The sequence below is a fragment of the Ammospiza nelsoni genome, chromosome 7, assembly GCF_027579445.1.
Source record: "Ammospiza nelsoni isolate bAmmNel1 chromosome 7, bAmmNel1.pri, whole genome shotgun sequence".
In the NCBI taxonomy this organism is placed as follows: domain Eukaryota; kingdom Metazoa; phylum Chordata; class Aves; order Passeriformes; family Passerellidae; genus Ammospiza; species Ammospiza nelsoni.
In genome coordinates this window covers 24652407-24676472 of record NC_080639.1, presented here as the reverse complement: position 1 = coordinate 24676472, position 24066 = coordinate 24652407, and the positions used below count along the sequence as shown (strand labels likewise).

Below are 24066 nucleotides of genomic sequence, written 5' to 3'. Positions count from 1 at the left end.
TGAACCATTTGATTAATCCCTGTTCTCTTCTTAGCCTTTTATGTTCACTCAGAAACAGCAAGTTTAACTACAGAAGCTACACACCACTAGGTTTCTCCAGCCATGAACCGGAATTTCTCTGCAAGAAAGCATGGATTATAAAAATTTGCATTGCATATTAGACCTTGGAGTACTACAGGTGAAGCCACAATAAAAGCCAAACCAAATGCAAGATGAAAAAAAGCACAAATCTCAAGCACTCTTTAAATATGCTACCTTTTGCTTCAGCTAAGAGCTTCAATCTTGTGAGCACTATGTACAGCTTTAAAGGCGCATGAAGATGGTAACTTTTTAGTTCACCCTTGAAGTAAACACAAGGGCAGAAGTGCCTTTACAGAACATCTGAAATGAACATTCATTCAGCTGCTGCATACACTCCTGCAGATGCAGGACACTTTGATTCTTGCTTGCAACTAAGAAAGTGCAACATCTGCTCCAACAACTATCAGGCAGCAGCATGTGAAACTTCATGGTTTTGTCCTGTGCAGACTTCAACATCTGCTGATTAGTGATTAACAAGGATAATACAAGGCAGTCTCAGTATCTGTGAACCCTTAAACACAAGGCCAACAGCACCAGAACCATAATCCATCAGTCTAATCCCTTCAAGATGAAAAAAACCCCAGAATGTATTACATGAGCTTCGAAAACTTCCACTATAAGAAATACAGAACTTATATAAAACACACACTTTTTGCTTAAGAGTAACAAAAATGCCTTCAAATAATTACATTGTACTTTCCAAAGAAAACCTGGACAGAAATATGTTTATATGGCCATATTCCATCCCAACTCTATTTCACAACACCATAAGCAATTACTGTATAAAAAGGAGGGCACGAAGCAGGATGATCACATACATAATATTATTCTTATAGCCTTCCACCATCAAGGCTGTCATGGGCTGTCCATTGAAAGAAATGTCATTTTTGGTAACAGTGGGGAGATATTCTCTTGTTAATGAACCTCCTGCCTCTTAGAGGACATGAGCACATTGTTGGTCTCTCTTTTCACGCTAGTGCAACTAAAAACCTGATGGAAAGCATGTAGCACACAATAAATGATAAACCACTTATATTTCCTTCAGCTGGCTAAAGGAAGACTCAACTTCCCCACACTGAGAACGCCCAGGCTCCTCCTTGTACTTAAACATGTCTCTCTGTCAGAGGCCATAATTCACTTGAGCCTCTTAAGCTTAAAAGTCTACTCTCACATAAAAAGCTTTAGAAAAAAATACAGAGATATAGTTAAATTCATTACTAACTAGTGACAAAATAGCTGCATTTATGAAAGCATTCTAGTCTTATGCCTTAGACTTAGAGTCAGTTCTAGACATGGCCAAATATTAGGAAATTGAATTGTCTGGCACAGGAACCTGTGGAAGCATGTGTTAATCAAGAGAGGAAAAAAAAAAGGAAATTAACTTTGAATCATGGAGGTGACAGACTTACAAGAAAATACATTTTCACAGTTTGATGAACTAAATGCTTTATACATAGGGAAATTACAAAGTTTAAGCTCCTAAAACTCTGAGCAAGTCACAGATTCAGCAGTGCACTTGCAGCCAGTTCCTAGCACCAGGAATTACTAACCTGATGTTATCAGTAACCTGCTTTAGCCCACCTGAGTCCAGTTAAGATGGTTGCTTTGCCTTACCTGAGTCTAATACTGTTTTAGGTTTCTCCATCTCCATAGATTCCAGGTTTTCTGGCAATTCCTGAATTTCATCATCTCCAAAACCAGTGTCTGGGCTGCTTGTGGGCTTATCTTCATCATGGCTCAGAGACAGAGAAGCTTCCCTTTTGCTAATCTCTAAGACAGCTGCTAGGAGCTCATCTTCGCTCATCCCATCAAAACCAGCATTACCCAGCTCGGGTTTATCACCCTCCATTTTACTTCTTTTTGAACCCTAGAGATGAATGGAGTTATGATTAACTGTTTGAATAAGCAGGTATACAACATCAGTTTCACATTTCTGTGGAGATTTATTTTTATTAACCCCAGGGAGTAGGAGCTTGGCACTGTCAACATCAACATAGTTACACGAGACTCAAGGGAGAGACAGCCTTTATAGCTACACTTACTCCACAGAAAACTATTTAAGTATACACTACAACCAGTTTTTACAGGCCTTGTGGATTAATATACACAAGATAATTCTTCACTTCTCCTTCCTTTCCTTCAAAACATGTTTCCCCTTTAGGTTCTGATGAATTCTCAAGCCCCTGGCAAGTCAACGCTGAGATATAAGCAGGGAAACTGCAAGTTTGTTAACAAAGGATGAAGCAGCAACATGAGTGTAACTGAACTCAAATATAGGGATGGATGAACAGAAACTAAAATTGAGCTGGTATGAAGAGCAATTAAAATTAGGTTTTGTGCTGCAGATTTGTCATATGAAACCATGATGTGAACAGAGGGAGGAGTGCAGGAGTTACAAACCAAGTAAGAAAACAGTTAAACAGGGAAAGGGGGAATTAATTCTTTCCCAAGGAGAACAGAATGATTTTCATTTGGAAGAAAAAAAAAAAACCACCTTAGTCTTAATCTCAAATTTCCTTTTTATAGTTCATTTTCCTAAAGCTGATGCTCATCAACTCCTACACCACTGTAATTTGCAAATAATATAGTAATTTCAATCATTTTGATATTAACTGTTAATCAGGAGGTTAACCTCCATGTATGCATGTTTACACAATTACACTATTTATCATATGCTTAGAATTTCTTTTCCTATATTATGTTAAAATGGGGTTAGACAGTTTCTATTGAAATATACTTATCCAGATCTTACTGCCAACAGCATTAGGATGAATCCCAGAACTTTGTTGAAATGAACAAAATCACATTTTTACTGCTGCTTTTTACTCAAATACAGCAAGCATTTTGTATTAAAACTGCCTTATCAAACAAGATTAGCACATGAATTAGCTAACTAAACTGCTTGTTCTAGACCTGTTGCCCTCCAAGAATTAGAAGTGCCAAATTTAAACCTCTCTCCTCACAGGTATTTATGCACTGGATAAGTAAAGCAGAATACCTTTCTAAGCTTTCTGATTTCTCTCCCTGCACCTGTAGGCTACCAACATCAAAACTGCTTTAGCTCTTCAGCAAACCCTAGTTCCAGGCTCTCTGCCAACAACTACCACTAATTCAGTGGATGGACTTTAAAGACTTGGCAGCATCTATGCATTATTTGAATACAACTTTTCTACTAGACATTATTTGCATAGATTTTAAATAGCTTAGGCTCTAAGACAGGCTGTTTTAAGTAAGCATTTTTAAGAAGTTCTTCAAATACTACTTCATCTGCAGAAGCAGAGATCACGGGAATTGCAGCTGTGCCCTGTTTAGCTGGACAACTGCTGTTTGCCCCTGCCTTCCAGTGCCATACACAGATGCTATTCCAGCTGTTCTCCCACACAGCAGGGACATTTTGCAAGGAGTGCCTGGCAAGGGATGCACTTGCCAGACAAAGTGACCACCAAGGCCTTAATGCAACCCCATCCACAGCTCTTCTGAGACTCATACCAAGAGAAATGGTGCAGCAACAGTACTGCCACCTCCAAAACACCAGGACCAGGTCTCCCAGGACAACACTGAGATGGTCAGAGAACCTGGTTAATGGTAACACACGACTGGCCAGGCCTGTGGCTGAGAAGTGGCCAATATGCATGGCCACAGAATAAAATAATTTATGTGGAATCATCAACACCAGTGTCTCTTTCCCACAACTGGCTGTAAAGCCTGTAATTGATTTGTTATTCAAATTAGTACGCTTTATTCCCACAATTTCTGCACTTACAGGGTTTGTGCAGTAGAACTACCTACTCTTCTCCACAAACAAAACTCCAGGAAGTCAGGACAGCTTGAAATACCTTTTCTGAAAGGTACATAACAGGGACTTCAAAGACAAGCTTGTTTCCTTCCTCCAGCTGAAGCCAGGCATAGATGTGCCATGCAGAACAGCAGACACAAGACCTTCAGCAAAGGGTTTTCTGTGCTTTCCCACAGCAATCCATTCCATCCCTACATATCCTGGCCATCAGTAAGTGTTCTCTAATATTTAATCTAAAAATTACTGTCTGCAATTTAGTCTATTACTTCTTGTTCTATCCACCACAGGCACAGGAAACAGCTCAAGTGTTTCTATTAACTTCCTCCCTTTCCTTGAAGACACAAGCCTTGCTTACATTTTTCTTTAAACTAAAGACCAAACTGAAGACCACTTGCCTGGCTCTTTCTCTCAAAATCTTCCTTTCTAGATCTCTGACCATTCATGTTCCTCTCCTGTGGCCCTTCTCCAGTTAATCTATAACTCTTTTCAGTCCAGAGCCCAAAGATAGATACAGAACTCCAGCTAAAGCTCAATTCTGAGGAAAAAAGGAGGGTTACTTCACACAAGGCGTATGGAGGCTATGGTTCTGTCCAGATACTTCTACTTTCAATCTGCCTGACCTTATGATTGCCACCTTTCATGACCTTTCTGAAGGCCCACTGTTTTCCCAGCTGTTCCTATCCCACATTTATAGTCAATTAATCCTGCTAAGATTAGCACCTTTAGCCTGTTCCTACTGAACCACCTCTCCTATTTTTATGCAGTTTCTCAGATTTGTCAAGATCATTCTTATCTGTAGTTCTGAGCTTCATCAAACTGGCAGCTCTTCCTAGCTCTGGATCTTCTAAAAGTTTAATACTCAGTATCTGTCATTTATTAAATTCTGGGCCAGGATCCTCCCTTGGTTTGATTTTCCCATCAGATCAGAAACTGTAGATATCTTCCTCTTGTTACTACTGCTATTCATCCACATTTACACCTGTCCCGTAATATCATAATCAAGGCCACAAATCTCTCCTTGATTAAAATAATCCTATGAGCATTGTCAAAAACTTTAGTGAAGCAAAAGCTTTATAGAAGCAGAGAAGCAGGAAGCTTGTCCTATGCACAAGGCCTGCAGCATTCTCAACAGAAGAAAGTGGTACTGCAAGATAATCCTCTAAGCTGTTGCTATTCCCTTCTGGGTCATCATTTCTTCCCACACAACTCATCTACCTGCTAATACACTGGCCTGACAGGCAAAAAAAGTATTTTGGCAGCATTAACACTAGTCACAAGGAAAAGCTCAAAGGCAATTTGAAATTAACTGTGCCATTACACCAATGAACTTGGTCTCTTGACACTTCTGTGTCCGCCTACAAAGACTGTTAGCTTCAGATTCTAACAACATTTAAAAGCCACACGGATTGGATGTGCATGAAATTCTCTCAACTGAATATTTTGCTTAGCCCAACTTGTACTGTATCTAATTTAATCAAGGGCCTTACCTCATACTTTTATTATTGACAGCACATTATACTTCAGCCCAGGAACATTATTAGTGGAAGTTACCCAAAGGACTGACCAAGCTGCTAAGCAGCTGGTATCCATAACCTGAAAACTCAAGTTCAATTGCAATGCAATTACTTCTGTTCCCAGTGGGAACCCAAGACAACTGTAGAGGGAGGTCAATTAGCAAAGCACTCCCTTCCGGCACTGCACTGCTAATTAGGAGGAAAAAAACCTCATCTGACATCAATGTCACTCAGTTTATGTTAAAAAAAGCACACAGCAGACATGAGCACATACAGGATCTAGTACATGAAAGTTTGTGGGTTTTTCCCTTACCTTTTCTGGCTCATCTTGCAGTTGTTGCTGGTCTCTGCTCTGTATGTTACACAACCTTTGGCTATGGGCAACAGAGCGTTTCAATGGCTCATCATCACTGTCAGAATCTACACAGAGTGCTGCAGAGCTCTTGGACTTGAAAGTGTATTTTCTGTAAATTAAAAACATGGCTATAGAACCTCACAGCATTGTAGCATCATACAAACATGTCTCAAAGTAACTGTTGAAACATTGCTTTCACACTGTTCAACTGGGGAACAAACTGCAACAAGGGACAATGACAATTTATTAATATGGCAGTCAAGGTTTTCAGGAAGCTTTATTTTGCTGGGTTAACTGACATGTTTACTTGAAGCCTGCAATAAGAGCTTACAAAGTTAAAAGTAGCTAAGCGTGTGGCTCTTGCTTTTAAGGCAAAGGATTCTGCACTTTATTACCTGCAATCCCAGACTGAATTCATTTGAGACAAGGCCACATTACCACATAGAATTTGGCATAAATCATTTGACTTGAGTTTTTTAAGTTTGACATAGGGCTTGTCACAACATTACCCAGATATAAGAAGTACAAAAATGCACCAATTTTTCATTTTGCTGTTTGCTCTTCCATTAAGATAAATTCTTGCTTCTTTAGAGCAGAAGACAATGGAGTCTGGGGAAGTCACAATTTCTGTTTTATTAGTAAATCTGGTCTTTAAGCATCCCTCAATGCAAAACCATCCAGTGTGATATCACATTTTCCACAGCATCAAAAACTGGCTGTCTCATCTTAGCAAATAAACTTAAGGAATCAACCTCCTGCTCCCAAAACACCCATTTTGGCTCTATAGAGTCAGAACAAAGAGCTAGATTGCAGAAGTAGAAATCATTTTGCTTCTTAAACAAGGCAAATTGCATCACTGATGTTAATTTCAGCTACCATGCAATACCAATAAAACTCAGATATGAAAAAAGACAGTAGCTGAAATAATTGACAACATTAACACCAGAAAAGAACTAGAAAATCTAAAAATGCCTTGGAACCTACGCCACAAAACCCCAGGCCATTGAACAAGGACATTCCAGAGCTATAACTCACCTACAAGGTGTGGAAGTGCTTACAGTACAGGAATTCACCATCTGGGAGGCTTTCAATGGACGGGAACTATTAAAAGAAGAAAATAATTTATTGCACTAGTTACAGTCTTTAAAAAATAAGTTTACTTGTCTGCTATGCATGCAAATCCATGACCAAAAGAACAAGCAGAATACCATTATGTACTTGCTAATTGCTTAGATTTACAGTAATGACTTCATCACACTATAAATAAACAACAGTTGTTCAAAACCATGTATAATACTTTAAACTTGATTCACTTCTTGGCGATGCACCCTCAGGGACCAGCTCACAAATTAAAGGCTCTTGGCTCCCATGTCAAGACAACTCATTCTTTATATTTTATTCCCACCAACACTTGAGTTCCTGCTCCCAAACCACAGTCTCCTGCTCTTGTCTGGACCAGCCGGTTTTCTGGCATATCCCACATCTTAATTTCTCCTGCCTTACCTAGATTCCTCTGAACCAACTTCCTGCTCCATTTAATCCTTTCATGGGCTCCTCAAAGTCCATCACTATCACTACACATCTATCAAACACATGGTAGCCACTGCAGAAATCTTTTCTAATCTTCCCCCTAAACCAGGGCTGCTTCTCTCCAGCCTAGTTTCCCTTCCACTCCCTGGTCAATCACAATGATTTCCATGACTGAAAAAAAAAACCTCCAAACATTGGAAAGCTATTTCCAAGCCATTTTCAAGTATTGCTGCTCTGGTTAGCATAAACCATTTGTTGTGTTTGAGATTTCTACTGTTAAAACAAACTCATGGGAAACATCCACTTCCATCTCAGAACACCACTAAACATTTGGCAAAACACCTGCCACACTGCTGAACAGATGCACCAGATGTGTCCTAGCTGACTATGGATACCCTGCCTATGTCACTCAGCAGAGGCCACAAGAGACCTAAGGGTTTCTTGTTCCTCATTCTGCCACAAGCTTCCTATGTGACAACTGGCACATTTAATCTCTGTGTCTCAGGTCAGGCAGCTGTACAGATATAACAGTCTCAGAGAGAAGAAGAGAGTATTTGCAGCATCCAAAGTGCTCAGATACTACAGTGGCACAGGAAAGGCAATGAAAAATGAATGACAGCACAAGAGGTGCAAGTGGAAATTAGCAGAAAAAGGTAGGATGTTTTGTCTTCTAAGCAGAGTTAAAGTGTTCTGAAGGGAAAGGTAATCTAGATTACTTTGCACTGAGAGGCCTACATTTTAAAAATTACTGACAGAAGTGTTCTTAAAAAGAACATAAAGTTATTTTCAAGGACAGTGAAGAATATTATCTTACCAAATATTCCCTAGATAATGCCCAACTATCTCTTCCTACTGCTTCTATCATGCTTCCTTTCCAAACGTGTTCTTATGACAGCAGCATTACAAGCCAGCAGCACACATCTGAAGCTGCATAACTGTAATGTTTCCTTGCCCAGACATCCTCTGGAGGAGATCTGACAAGTGCCTACCTTGTGACACACATGATTAACAGAGCAGGGACCAAAGCTGCACACTTACATGGCAGAATGGACGCTCCATCCCAGTGTCAGTGGCAGCCTGGTGCTTTCTGTGCAGTGGGAAAGCAGGGTTAGGTATCTGGGAATAACCACCTGCTGCCCCACTTTATGATTGAGAGACAATGCTACATTGAAGCTGTATCGTTTCAGATGAAGAATCAGGACCCTGAGAGAGATGAGAGAAAGACAAATGTTCATCTCAAGACAGAAGTCAAAGAAAAACTACTCAAAATCCAAGTAAGCCTTTTTTCCAAAGGCATTCATCTGACCAAACCAGATTATTACTTAGGGGTGGTAGGCAAATGCTGACCATCTCTTATCAGGAAGACACAGGTAATTACACCCCCTCCCCGTTTATCACTCAACTTGTACAATATTGAAATTCCAGAATATATTTTCTATATGTGCTTCCTTCACATCCCAGAAATCCAAGAAAAGGGGAAGGGGAAAACTTAGTCCTCCTTATGTAGTGAAAGGGAGGAAGAAACAAGTACTGCTGAGGGCTTCCAAGGGCTTCTTTAGAGTGAAACTGAAGAACAGCATGGAGACTGACTGCAGGTGCATCTCTTTCACACACTGACCACTGCACATGCTGTCCTGCTCATTTTCCCAGCTTTACTCTTCAGGGGATTTTTGCTTGCACTTTTGTAATGTGCTTCCAGGAAGGAGAGAACAGGTGTCAGCATTTACCTGGGAAGCCTGTTGAACTTGTGTGTGACAACAGCAGACTTTCCATTGCACTTCTCACAGGAATACTCAATCTCCTCTGCCTGTTTAAGGGAGCAGAGAAATTACTTGTGGAACAAAAGAGAAATCAAACAGATCTCAACCAAAAATACACCACATCTGTTACACAAACTCTTCAAACAGCAGTAACCACTTAAAACTATAATCACCTTCAAGTTGACATAGTAAGAGGACATTTAATAAGAGGACAGGTAGCAGACCTTAACATTTCACATCATATCCACTAACACAGGTGGAATTCTTCTTGCAAGTCTACTGAAGACCAGTGAATGAGCCACCATTATGACACAAAATAGCTTCCAAATGGAGGGGACAATCTTGTGAGGGTAACAGTTTTCTCTCCCATACACAGGACTTGTTTGTTGTGTTTTTTTCCCCCTAATAATCTTCAGTGGATGTGGTGCCATGAAATTTTCTCCCTCTTGTTCAAAACCCCTGCTTTGTTCCTCAAAAGGTATCCTCATCTAAACTTACCAAGGGTATGCTACATGAGAGTAGAGTTGTGGACAGACATCAAAAGGGGAAGCATTCCTTTCCTGAAATTATATAACCTACAAACATTCCTACAGCGCTTTACCTTAAGTGAAGTCAAATTACATTAAAATTTTAGGATGTTTTTAAATTATAAGACCTCCACCAGCTTTTAGAAGAAAAAGCACATCAGCTATTCTCTCTGTTGAAAGTATTATCTATACAGAGAGAAAAAAAATTTGGCTCAAGATATGACAAAATACAACACCAATTCACAAACATACAGTTCATTTTCAGCTTTCAGAAGCTTCACCTTGAAGCTCTATTTAGAAAGCAAGCATCCACATATTACAGCTACTTCTTTTTTTTAATTATTGTACCTGCATGATTTTTTCCTCCATGCTAATTAAGGCTTGTACACAAGGTGTTGAAGCATCCTAGCCCAGGAGAGGCAGCACTTCCTGAGTGATTATCCCAATGTGACAGCTTCCCTTCTCTCCTCTGTATTTGTTTACACCTCAACTCTTCCATCACAAAATTGGGAAGTTTACCTATTTTACATCAGTTAATTTCTGCACAGCATTTTACAATATAAACTTCCATATACTGTTAATGGACAAACCTCAAAAAAGGTCCATGCTATCTCACATGCCTGCAAACCACTGTCATAGAAACTAATAATCAGCTGTACAATCAGGATTTCCATATGGTGCATGACCTGCACACACTCCACAATGCATAAAACCTCCCCTCAAAGTACATACCCGAAAAAAGAGGTCAAGAGAATCCTGGATGGATCGGGAAGGAAGGAATTTCCTCCTTCGGGGAAGGTCAATGGAGAGGTCATTAAACTGTTCTCGTTTAGTGACTGTTTCACCACACCTAAAAAAGAAACATGCTCGTGCAAGTCTGATGAAAAAGAAACTTAAAATTAACAAATACTTTTGTGGTTTAGGGTAAAGTGACTTCCCAGTTCATCCTATTTTTACTCATCAAAATGGAACTGTTTGATGCTCAGGACAAAGTTGGAACTTGCAATTTCTTTTTGATGCTTTAAAAGTTGAAACATTTGTTTAAGGGTAAGAACAAAAATGCACAGATTGCTTTGGAGAGGCAAATGATCAGGTATAGAGGAAATCAAAGTGATTGCTAGAGCTGAACACATCTGCTGTACAGGTCACACACAATGAATGCCCAAACATATTGGTTGACATCTTTTTCTGCAAGAATGTAGAGAGACAGAAGAAATGCCATTCCCTGGATGCCCTTAGAAAGATCAAATTAAAAACATGGCATCCCCTTTTCCTTTTTTTAAGAGGAAACACTACTTGGCTGAAACCCCCCTTTCTCTCTATTCCCATACAATTGGTGCACACCGAGCAAAGCACAAAGGCTTTCCATAGGAAATGCAATGAAGAACTATGTAGTATGACACTGTTTAAAGAAGGCCTGCAGCAGCAGACAGTGTGTGAAGTTTACAACATTTCTAGACAAGAGAGTATTCTTCTAAATATCTAGCCTTGGATAAAACACAGTTCTTAGTTGTGATTACTGCAGGTGAAGTCATGTGAGATGGGAACACTTCCTAGTCTTTTAAGGTAAGTGTGAAAAAAGCTGTCAAGCACACTTACATTTTGCAAATGATAGAATGCTGAACCTCAAACTCTAAGTTACTGATAACGGGACATGTATAAACTTTGGTGGCTGAGAGGTCATCAGAAGCACGTCCTGGTGAGTTATCTTCATTAGGGATTGGTTCACTCTTCCAAGTTTTGTTTAACTTTTCCATGTCTTCCTTCAGCTGATCCAGACACTGGCTCAAGAACTCATGTGCATCCTAGAAGCAGGGCAAATGCAATGAAATGGCTTTGTATAACTTCATTCAGGATTTTTCTCAAACACATACAGACTGGGGAATTATGTTCAGTTCACTGCATTCAGTAATACTGAGGCAGTTCTGCTCTAACAATCATTGCCATTCAATCAAAAGCCACTGTCAAACACAGCTGCAGCTTGACAAGTGTTCAACACAGTCCAAGCACTGGACAAACTGCACATAACTGTTTCCAGACAATGATACTTACATTCTGCATGTACCCAGAAAATCTCTCTGCAGTAGCTGAAATGGCACTTTTCACCTTCTTGAGCAGCTCTTTCTTAACCTCAGGGCTGCAGACATCTTTTTTAGCAAGCAGATGGGCAAAACGTCTGCAGAAGTCAAGGCAATGAAACACTGGTTGGTTTTCCAGGACTTTAGAGAAACATAATAGAACTCATGATACCTTATTTTAAGAGTTTCTAAAAGCTTCTGTCCTGTGATAAGTGGTTCAGGGGTTCTGTATGAAAATATCCCACACATAATTAACCTTTTCCATTTCAAGTATTTTGAGATCTCATTTGAAGCCATCATCAAACAGCACTCAAATGAACAAAAAAACCCAATCCACAATCTTTTAAGGTAAAATGAAAAGCCTTATAAAGCTCTAAAAATGTATTTCTCCTCTTTTGCAATGAGGAAAAAACCTCATAATGCTTTTTAAGAACATTTGTACTGATAGGAAATATGATATCACACAGTACCAAAATAAGCAATACAAAATCACTGAATTCAACTTGAATGATCAGAACGGTTTCTATTTATGTTTTATTTTTAAACTTCCACTCATTTTCAAGCCTTACATCTTCCAGCAGTAAAAACATTTTAACAGAGAAAGAGTTGTAGCAAAAAGAGCCATGAGGAGTTCCTTGGTTCATGCTAGTGCTTCTGTCAGCTTTGCTACAGAACTTTTGAAATTAACTTTACTTTTGCCTCTGAGCTACTGTGATTTAGTTATCTTTTACAACTGCTTTACAATTTCATAGGACATACACACCAAATAGATTCCAAGCACAAGTTTTGGTCATGCTACATACATAAAAGGTGACAGGAAGATGTCACATCGCATGACACAAAAAACCCCCAACCCAAAGCAGGGAAAACCTGTATACTCCCATTGCATCCCAAACCAACAACTCACACTCAGTTAACCCCAAGAATCTGATCAGTTTATTGCAGCTTGACAAATTTCTGCTACTCTGCTGAACTCCAAGAACAGCATGTGCTGTCCTGGCCCTCTTAGCTGCTCAGTGAAGCACATTAAGAAACCACAGCACAGTTGATAATCAATCACTGATCAACCAGAAAAACAGTCACCAGGTTAGATGGTATAGCCAAACCAAGAGAAGACAAAGTAGATGCTTTGAGTATCAACTCTGACTTGTACAGGATGACACACTGCCCATTAGGTATATGGAGCACAACCTTCAGAGGTCTTTCTATAAAAATTAGAGAAAGGACATTTCAAGAGGCACATGGAACAACCTCTGATCCCAAGTAGTGTAGAAAGAGTTCAAGATGTCACACCAAAAATAGAAAATTACCTCAAAAGATATAAAAAATTGATGGAACAGAAACACAAACGGTTCTGATAATCCCGCATCTTATTTAGAGACAGAAAATAAAGGAGGTGCATCAGAGAAAATATAATAAAAATCCCAAATGGCTGAATTTAGAGAAAGATTAAATGTGCAAAACTTGAACACTTTCCACAGCTACCAAACAAAAGGCATAAGCCCCCACATATCAGGTGAAGTTAGTGATCAGCTTAAACTCTACCTGGCAAAGTTTTTAAAAGAAACTTTTCTGTATCTAACTTGTTTTGCAATTTCTTACATTTTCTTCTGAAGCATTTCACTCTGCCACTAGAAATATAGTAAAAGAATGCCTGTAACTCAATATTATAAGTTTTAAGAGCTGATTTCCTATTTCAAAAGTAAAGCTCCAAAACACAGATAGCTCTAGGATTTCTTTTATTATCTATACAAGCAAATGAGCCTCTAAAAGCATGCCTCAGTATTACCAAACCAGTTTCTCAGTAAAGAAGGAGAAAAACAGCTTTCACAGAATGTGAGTTTTACCTGATAAGTGCATTGAGTGGAATTTTTTTCCATGGGATACCCTGTTTGAGCAAATCATTAGCAAAAGACTGAATTGAAAACAAGGACTGTAGAATGGCATTCATATAGCAGGTGTTTCCCAAGTTTGAAAACCTGAAAAAAAAAATTTTTGAATACTTGGTCAATGTGCAAACCTGCTGCCAGAGTTAAACACAGCACTACTAACACATAGGATATTCACCCCGGCCACTCCCCCAAAGAGCATTTTACTGGAGCTCTTCCCCAGCTCTTCAGCCTAAACTGAAAACTCATGGGAGGCAGCATTTATCAGGAAAGCTCACATGAGTTTCTACAATAAAACTTTAAAAAAATGTGCATATATATATATATATATATACACACATAAAGACAGAGAAATGAATCATCATTAAAGGAACATGAATTACCAGAAATTACTATGTTTCTGAAACTCCCAGGATGTGAATTCAGGAATACATACCCTCCAAACTAAGAAAAGGGTTCCCTCCCTCAGTGTTCATTAATTTCAGGATTATTTTTTTAATTAAATAATCACAACAAGAATGTGCATGTTCTGATGATCAAAGTATGCACACTAGATAGAGAAAATTAAATTTACCCTTGCAACTGTTGTTGAGGATGGGTGGAAAGGGGCACTCGGGGTTTGTTCCATCCTGTGTAATCTTGATTAGATCTCATTTTTTTAACAGAAAGAGGGGCAGGCTGAGAAAGGAATCCCAGGCTTCTTTTGGCTGAAGAGGTCTGGCTGGATACACTAGACCTAGAAACATAAAGGCATAAGAAGATAGAAGATTTGTAATGTTCTGCCTTAAAGAGCTATAGTCCATGACACTGGAATTGCAGCACCATGGAAGACAAGGAGTGGTAAAGCCATACAAGATAAGAATGTATCACAGTGAAAATGAGATGTGACAGAGAACACTTCTCTCTAGAAGTGTTAAATCTTAGCTTGGTTAAATCTTCTTATATCCACTGGTGTGCACGCAGTATAACCAAGTCTTTGGTCTTATAAACATCTAATAATTCTCCACACTCTATGATGAGAGGAAGAATAATTACATAGCAGGAGATCACCACTCCCAAGATATGCTTAAAATTCACATCTGGGCCAAAATCTTCATTTTCAGTCTCTTGTTCTTGTAACCTCATCACCAACCATAGACCTCAATTCCTAACATTTAAACATGGACAATGCTTCTTTTCTCCCTTGATCTTGTACCTTATCTATCTAAGACAGAGACCATGAGTCTGACTGCACAGCACTTTACAAAGAAGAACCCCAAGCTCAACAGGATTTAGTATTTGCTAAAATACTGTTATTAAAATATAGAATTGCATGCCATTTATCTACTTGGGAAAAATGATGTGCAAGTTCAGACTTAACTTGCAGAGTTCATATAGTATTTGAACCATCTAGAGTTATTCACGACAACTACAACAGACTTGAGTGATTTTACAAAGTCTTTCTATTGAAATTGGTAACTAGAGTTTGTAGATGTAAGCAGGGCAGTTGAAAACACACTGAAGAACGGGACTCTGCTGCTGAAGGAAAAAAAAGCCCAACAAAACCCACCATGTTATGCATCTAAGCACCATGTGATCAACACACAGGAAACTGAAGAGCTTAATTCCTGTGAAACAACTGCTATTTACAGTTCATTCTAGTGAATCAGCCCTACCTGTCCAGGGAGGAACTGCCAGTGGAGTACTCCTTTGAAGAGGATCGACTACCATAAAAAGATGATGATTGCAGTGGTAAAACACCTTTAAAAGAGAAGGAAAGACAGGACATTTTGTTCCAGGTTACACAGCTATTTTTACAATAAACAGCTTGTTTGAAAGTACCTAGTCAAAAGGTTTAAAAATCCTCAAATACTGGTTTCTAGAATTGGTTGGGAGATGACTAACACATATGCTTAGAAGTACTAAAGTGACTATTAATGATATGTAAGAAAAGGCATGATGGAGTTTCAGGTATTCAATTCAGTCTCCATCAAACCCAAAGTGCAATATGAAATATTAAAAAGTCATTATTTTCACTATGAGAAAGCTAATAAATAGCTACCTCTTGCTAAAAGAGACAAGACACATGTACAGAAAACTCCTGATTTCCAATGCAGAGCTCTCAAAATTCAAGGTAAATATGCAGAAGTGAAAACAGCTTCTCTTCCTACTCCCAACTCCCACAGTAAATTACTACATACTTGGGGCAAAATAGGATTGTTTTATTGATATGATATCATTGTGACAGATCCTGAGACTTTAATGCCTCAGATGGTGCCACATTAAAAAAAGGCTCTCCAGAGGCAAAACCCCACCTATTACAGTGAATCTCAGTGTAATTTAGTTTGAATAACTGTTTGCTTCTTTTCCAGCTTGAAGTTGTTTGAGCCATGCAATTTTCAGAAATGCAGATATATGAAAGAACTTTGCAAGAACTTGCAGGGATACACAGACTCTGATTTTGCCTCTGAAGACATAACCAGATGTCCATTCAGAGGTCCATTCAAATATTCACCTTACCAGCTCTTCCAGCAACATATTTGTGCCATCAGAGATGCAGTCAAAAAAGAATGCATCCACCAACATTCCCACATAAAAACAAGATCTTGAATGCATTCCGCTTCACAAGGAAAGAAGCTAAGTATTTATTCATCAAACTGAAGAACAGTGCTGCTTACTAGCTTATCTACATATTGTCAGTATTTCTGTATTGTCTGTAAAGCCTGGTCCCACAGCAGTATCCAACAGAACTTTGGTACAAACAGGACCAAAGTCCTGGCCCCTATAAATTCTGGGGAAGAGATAAGGAAGTAAAAGCAAACAGTAGACATCTCAATCACAAAAAAACCAGCCTAGAGTTCACACAGGCATTAAGAGCAAAGGCAAGTTTTAAAAATATGTAAGAAAGTAAGTAAAAAGGAGTTTACAGAAATCTCCTCCCAAGAGAAAGGGCAGCTTGGAACAGTTTGAAGCTGCTTGGTGGAATTTTCAAGCAAGCTGGCTCATGGGCTGGCATCAGCACTGAAGAATAAAGGTGAAGGCCACACTAGAGCAGGACAGGCTTTGAAAATGAAGGCAGGTTATCTGCATCTCATATATGGGTCCGGAGGAAGCAACAAAGTTAATGGCATAGCAGATTAGGAAAAAAACACCTCTGCAGCAACTTACTGAAGTACCAAAGGGGCAAGATTGTACTGGTCAAGGCTAGTTATCATCCAGCTTTACATTAATTTTTTACCTGATGTCCTATTCTCCTCAGCCTGCTTCAGATTCAACTGTTTCTCTCTGCTACTATTCAAGTACTTCCATGCTGGATCACTCAAGGCTTTATTATTCCTACAGAGAGAAGAATGGAAGGCAGTGCAGTTATGGAAGATATGGGATATTCCTATTCAATATTTACAACTTGTTTTAAAGCATTTCTCTCCTATCACCTTTAATACTTGACCACGAACAGTAGAACTTCATTCACACGTAAGTTTACCTCACATAATTCATTTAAACAAGCCCTCTTACAATTAAATCTGACTTTAAACACGTGAAGCTTCTTCTTCAAATGGCAATTCCCCTTTATCAGTTTTGGTTTGAAAAGGGTCAAAGCACATATAGTCCACATGCAGTTCTGAGTGACATAATTGACAAAAGATTGATGACACAAAATTTGTATGTGCCAGTTCATGGAAATCAACTGCTGGAGTAGTTTGTATTTCAATTACTAACCCTGAACACATAGCTCATTTCAAGCACCCAATGTATTCACAAACTGACTGGTCTGGTCCATGTGGCTGAGAGCATTCTTTTTAGAAAAATATCCCTTTACAAATGAACAAGGAATTTAAAATCAGAAACAACTGTTACTTACGTTGAAGAATCATTCTCTTTGGGATAATCTTCACTCATTTCTGAACCAGGGGGCTGTGTTCTTTTCCTCTTTTCACTGATGACACAAAAATTTGTGGTCATTCTTTCTGAAAGGTTAGCAAATGTCCCTCTTCCAAATGAATATAATTCCTCAATGCCTTCCACGCATTTTGGACCTATCTTCTGCAATCTCCACTTTTATAGCATACAGTGAGGCATTTGGTCTGCCCAACTCTTAAGCTGTACTAAAAGTTCTAGTGCCAGCATGAGTCAGAGGCTACAAAAGCATGTATTAACATCCTGTTAAAAGTAACAGCAAAACTAGAGGAAGATTTATATCCACTTGTAACTCTCTAAAGAGCTGAATTTTTACGGTATCATAGTGAGAAGAAAACCCTCCTACCGATTCTCCAACAAGCCTGTCCTGTGAGGGACTGATGATGCAGGAGATGCTGCAATGTTCACCCTGTTGCTTGGTGTTCCAGCTCCAGCAGAATTCTTAACAGAGCCTCTGGCTGGGGTACCCAGCACCTTGCGGAATGTGTTCTCCTCCTTACTCTCCACAGTCACTCTTTTGGGAGGAGTCTGCAAAGCCCAAGTGGAGCGGGCCAGGGAGAAAACCCAAGAGTGAAAAAACAGTATCATCTTTAGTCCAATCTTTGATTTCCACCACTTTTTGTTTGCTACAGTGTAGCATGCAGAAGTGGACAGATACTACTTGCAACACATTCAGGGAGTTTAAACACTAATTAGACATAGGTAGAATTCTGAGTCATACAAGTCATAAACATTAAACTCCATTGCAGTAACCACTTTCCCTTCTCATTTTCCAATGCTAAGTCAGTTGAACTTCAGTTTTTAAAATCTCCTTTACAAGCTTTGACTTTAAAAAACCCAAGGCATGGTTCCTAACTATCCCCAGATCAATCCTGGGTGGTATTATAATTAAAAATATTAAAAGGCTGTACTAAAACCCACATAATTAAAACAGTGCCCTGACTGCCTTGGGCCAAGCAGGCTCTATACCTGATGCAATGCAAAGAGATAATAACTGGTTGACTAAGGAATGTTGGTCAATTTTAGACTTGAAAACTGAACATGTCTAATCTCACCACTGTATATATAGTCTCGAGTTTTGACAGTGAGATTGCCTTTAAGGTAACATGTAGAATTTGTTTTGGGACAATGTCAGAAATAGTCTCCCTCAGGGCAGTAATGTAAGTGTATTCACAGAGATAATGAAGTAAATTAAAGTTAGTAGATACACCATGAAATCTGGTGAGAAAAAGAAGAAAAAATATTTTGAAGGAAAACAACTTCTGGGGAAAAGTCTGTGAAATTTATACAAAATGTGAGCAGAATGCCACAAATTCAGTAACTTTATTCTGACATAAACCTGGATCATCTGCTTTTCAATGTACACATTTGGCTGAAGTCTGCTAAGCCCATTGAGACCTATGCTGACTAAGACATGGTCACACACACGTACAGTGTTTGGCATAAAACAAAGAGAGATCAGAACTATGTGAGAAGCAAGTCTCAGTCATGTACTTTCCTTCTATTTCTACTTCTCTGCCTAAAAGCTCATATGTGAAGAACATAGTCTGACTTCCATAGCCAGACACTGACCTTTCTTACTCATACAGATGTCTCCTCACAAACAAGATACAGCATTGCCAACCAATCTATACCCATCTATTCCAAGCTCTCTTGATTACAAACACTTTGGATGTGATGTATTTACAGTGCCATTACAACATACAGTAAAGAGAATGTGACAAAGAGAGGAACAGAATAAAATTAGAGAGGAAAAATTTGAACAATTTAACAAACCTGGTTCTCCATGTAAGAGAATTGCCTGTTAGCTTCCTTCTGTGTGGTCCTGCTGCCCAGCACACCTCCAAAGCTGCCAGATCCTTGTGAGGGTTTCCCAGCTGACAGAAAAAGTACACAATATTTGATATGATTGTCATTAAACTGACTGTGATTTTTATTTACAAAATGTTTAGCTGGAGTTGATTTTGGAAAGGGCATGCCAGATTTCTTGCCAAAGAACTAAATATTCTGAATGCACAGACATAAGCATGTGTTTATGGATATCCCTCATACTGGTCATTTAGCCACTTGGCAGCAAACCTCCTATCCTTAAAAGAAAAAACAAAATAAAGTAAATAAAAGAAAAAATGAAGAGACTATGCATGGGAGATTATTAATGTTTCAAATACCAACACACAACGTAAACAAATCCTTTATGTTAATCTCTGATTTTTGTTCAGCATGAGAAAGGTATAAAACAAAAAATGGGGTTTAAGGCCAGAAAGAAGCATTTACAGAAGTGCAGAGAAAGCCAGGAACACAAGGACAAAATGTGCTGAAGATGTGTGCTGGTTTTGGCTGGAGCAGAGTTAATTTTCTTCACAGTAGCAAGGATAAGGCTATGTTTTGGATTTGTCCTGGAAACAGTGCTGATAACAGAGATGTTATAGTCATTGCTGAGCTCTGCTCACAAAGAGTCAAGGCCTTTTCTGCTGCTCACATCACCCCTGAGGAAGCAGGGGATGCACAGAAAGCCAGGAAGGGACACAGACACAGCTGACCCCAACTGACCACAGGGATACCCCACACCATGCGGCATCGTGGTCAGTGTACAAAGCTGGGGAAGAAGTAAGGGAGGCACAGTGATGGTGTTTGTCTCCTCAAGTCACCATCACACATGGCAGAGTGCTGCTTTCTTGGAGATGGCTGAACACCTGCTTGCCCATGGGGAGTGGTGAGTGAATTCCTCATTTGTTCTGCTTGCATGCACAGTTCTTGCTTTACTCACTAAACTGCCTTTGTCTCTACCCACAAGTTTCCTCATTTTCACTTTCTCATTGTCTTCCCAACCCCACTGGGAAGAGTGAGTGAGCAGATGCTTGGGGCTTAGCTGTTGTTTGATACGCTTAAACCATGATAAGATGGGGAAAAGAAAACACACCAGCTCTCCATAAGGTTATAACATGATTTACAACAATTGCACTTACCAGTATGAACCCTGTCTTGATGGACTGCATCCAAATACATCCGCATTTCATTTGCATCTTTGAAAGGTACCTTATCAATTGTCAGAAAGCTGGTGTCCTTTAGTGTTAGCATCAGGCAGCACAGCTTTCTGCCATTTGGTCGTAAGGTCACAGTCTTAATGTTATGGCTTAACTGAAAACAAGAAAGTGACTATAAGCATAAATCCAACTTTAAAAGGTCAAAATACTTACAAATTCAAACAAAATACTTCAAATAGACAGGCTAAGAGAAACTCCCAGCAAAATACTTCTTGCTCCACTTCAAGGAAACATTAAACCTCATACAATTAATACAATCTGTGACCTTGGCATCTGACAGGACTGCAAGGACAGTATCACTATTGCTCAACAGTCTCTAGAGTCCTGGATAAGCTTTCTGAAACTTGCTTTTCTAGTGAGTGTGACATCTGTAAATGTAAAGGAAAAGCAACTTTATGAAAACCCATTTAATAAAAACTTCCACATCAAGTGCAAAATACAATTTAATATGGGGAAAGTTTCAAGTATTAAACACAAATGAATCACTTCACAATTTGCTCTCAGAGATTTGAAATGACTTAAAAAATCTGCTGAGGGAGTAAGTCAGTAAGAAACATGCCTACTCCGTAAGCAACATCGTAACAATTAAGTGGTGCCAAAACTTCCAGGGTTATGGTTGAGCACAAGGATCATTTTAATAAGACTTTGTGCTCCCTATTGATGCCACTGCTGTTTTGCAACATAATAACGTTACTTGTGCTTCATGCTAAGTCACCGGCTGTTGGGTAAAGGTTCTACTACTCGTGCAGGTTGAGGGTAGCTCAAAAAGACTGAGATAGTAAAAGACACTTCATGTCCACCAATGAGATTTCTTTTTTCCCATTAAGATCTCTAGCTGCTTGGAAAACCAATCTAGACACAACAGCAGCTTGTAAGCGGGGTTGGAAAACCACTAAGAGTTTGTTTTAATGGGACCATGACACTTTTGAAACATCTTGTGCTCAATCCTTGTGTTTTGGGTTGGTTTTGTGTTGGTTTTTTTTTTTTTTTTTTTTGTGAGCTGTTGGGATATTTTGTAAACATAAGCTAAAAATATTTTCAAATACCTAAGAATAATAGGCTTCACATTTTTCATGCTCTCTTAAAACTCTGAGTCCAGTGCAAAGGGATTACAATTACCTCACCATCTCAGAGCAAAACAACATATTTCAACTCAAAATGCTGTCACGCACCTGTTATGACCTAGTCAGTGTCACAAAGTTTCGGTGGGTGTGGAGAAACAAAGTATTTCTCTTAATACTATCTAGGACAACTTAGTTAAAGCTCTGAAACATCTTTAAGACATCATCTGACAGAAGAAATTTGATGACACACCAGTCATTGTAGAAAGAAATATAATGCTGGATCCATCCAAACCTTCCATTATAGAAATCTAAAAACAGGCAGGGAAATCACTCACAGTCCTCTCAGAGCAGCTTCTCAAAAAACCAGGGAATGCTACTTCTGAAGCAAGATCATCAGGAATTTGTCACACCTGAAGTGGCATGCCAACACCCTGGGGATGTCTCCCACAAACTACCCTCCAGCACAAGCCTCCTTCTCTTCCTTTGCTGCAGTCCCAGCTGCACGGTGGCTTATCACCCTCTCTGCTAGATCCTGCACTCAAGTCCTTTCCCCAAATTTCTATGAAAACCCTCCACTGAGCTCACAAAGAGACCTGACAAGAGACAGCAGCCATGAGAGGCTGAGAAGAAAACCTGCCCCTTTAGGCCATGGTTAGCTGTTCTGTAGGCTCATCCTCCCCGTGGAACCTCCCTCTGAGCTGCTGTCACACCACATCACTCATCCAGGCAGAAAGGAGTGGGTGAGAACAGGCACCCAGGGAATGCACAAGGGGAAGACAACACTGCCTCTCCTCAGGGCCAACGGTGGTTTAAAGCAAACCTGCAGCCACAGCAGCACACATGAGAAGGCAGAGACTCTTCCCAAGTCAACAGTAACACAGGTGGGAACAATCCAAAGCTAACCATTTCCTGGCAGCCTTGATTTCCAGGCAACAGCAGCTACCAGACTCTTGGCTGAGACTTTTCAGCACACTAAGGCAGCAAAAACCTAACCTTTCAAAAAGGAATAAACTTTTTTCCATAGCATCTGCACACAGAATTAAATGGCTCAGAGAACAGACTGGTGAACATTACCGACAAAAAACAACAGTGGTGTGAAAAAGCAGAAGCCAACATATAGATCAGTTTAGGCTGTTACAAAGTTGCTAAATAAGCTGGGATTTGTTTTCCTCCAACTGCTCGTGTCATTTACGTTATTTCTAAAACAGGTATGTATTTCTTATAGAGAAAGCACTCTGCTTTTGATTTGGGGCATTTTGCAGAAAATCTAGGAAGACTGACCTGAAAACAACTATAGAATAAGAAAAAATTTGGCTGAATATTTCAAGAGAATTTTTAACAGCAATCTGCATCTGCATTCAAACCCTGAAACTGTAACAAGTAATGTTCAGCAAAGTCTCACAATAGGCTACACAGGTGAATTAACATCATTACACTTCAGCTGGGGAAACAGCGAGTATAAAATGGTCAGGGTCTTCTCCTCTAGAGAACACAAATGTGCTAGTAAGAGAAAGGTTACAGGTTCCAAACATCCGAAACGTGAGCCACGATGACCTACACTTCTGTAACTTTTCTCTGTTCTTTTGCTCTTCCCTTTCAGTGGCATCTCAATGCCAACCTTGGTAGATCCTTTAACAATACGTGTAAATAATTTACTGGAGAGTTATACAAAGGGATTAGTGTTCAGGAAACCAGGAACAAGAAACAGTGACAGAGGGAAGTCTGCGGGACACTTAATAGCCTTGAAGAGCACAGCTGTTCACAAGAGAGCACAGTCCATGCACTGTTAAAACAAAAGCCTTAATGTCTGGCATACCTGAAACGTCGTTGGAATTCCTCCAACATTGTAGTGAACTACTAGATTCACTTTGTTGTCCTTCTCCACAATTTCAAAGCTCCCTTCTTTCCATTTTGTAATCCCAGTCTGCATGCTGCGCATCCGGACAGGTCCATGCACCTTTAACAGGGCCATGCTTTTTCTCACAGAAAAGAGCTAACGACAGTAAGCGTGCTCCACCTTAAAAACCTGTTAAAAAGGAGAAATGTATAACTTGGCAGGCCAGATAATGGCTAAAGGAAGATGGAAGCATGGCTTGAACTTTCCACAGAAGTTTGGTAGAACCGTTTCACTGTTTTTAAACACAGAAAGGAAGAGCTGAGCAGCAGTGAAAGAAACTTAGATTAATAAAATCTCTCCCAGTATGAACAGCAGTGTGCCGATTCTTTAACTGCTGAAAGGTGAGCAAACACAATTCCAGACACAGAAGTCCGTAAAATCCCTTAACTTCAACGGATTTAAGGCAAGGGGGAAAAGAAGTGCCCGAGGAAAGCCAGCATGAGATGGGAAACAAAGTTTTGGAGGAAGTCTCCAAAGAAAGAAAACGCGCTCGTTCTGACGGCGCGGGACCCGCGGTCACCTGGCAGGGCCGGGACGGGGGTCCCCGGCTTCCCCCGCTGCTCTCCGCCCGGGACAGCCACGGTCCCGGGGGCGACAGCCACAGCCCGAGCGTTGCGGGAAGCGGGGCGAGCCG

At 39.7% G+C, this 24066-nt stretch overlaps 1 protein-coding gene across 1 annotated transcript in view; it reads right to left on the bottom strand.

The window, feature by feature from the left end:
• Window positions 1–24066, bottom strand: part of USP37 (ubiquitin specific peptidase 37) — a 34729-nt gene that overhangs the window by 10230 nt on the left and 433 nt on the right. The window contains exons 2-18 of the mRNA XM_059476330.1: window positions 23352–23561; window positions 20394–20565; window positions 19204–19304; window positions 17774–17955; window positions 17372–17446; window positions 16748–16845; window positions 15186–15270; window positions 14105–14266; window positions 13489–13620; window positions 11616–11739; window positions 11163–11368; window positions 10296–10413; window positions 9004–9083; window positions 8315–8479; window positions 6782–6847; window positions 5705–5855; window positions 1696–1948 (exon numbers count right to left, since the gene is read on the bottom strand). Coding sequence (XP_059332313.1) covers window positions 1696–1948; window positions 5705–5855; window positions 6782–6847; window positions 8315–8479; window positions 9004–9083; window positions 10296–10413; window positions 11163–11368; window positions 11616–11739; window positions 13489–13620; window positions 14105–14266; window positions 15186–15270; window positions 16748–16845; window positions 17372–17446; window positions 17774–17955; window positions 19204–19304; window positions 20394–20565; window positions 23352–23507 — 2326 coding nt within the window. The 5' untranslated portion in view covers window positions 23508–23561. The remainder of the gene's footprint in view (window positions 1–1695; window positions 1949–5704; window positions 5856–6781; window positions 6848–8314; window positions 8480–9003; window positions 9084–10295; window positions 10414–11162; window positions 11369–11615; window positions 11740–13488; window positions 13621–14104; window positions 14267–15185; window positions 15271–16747; window positions 16846–17371; window positions 17447–17773; window positions 17956–19203; window positions 19305–20393; window positions 20566–23351; window positions 23562–24066) is intronic.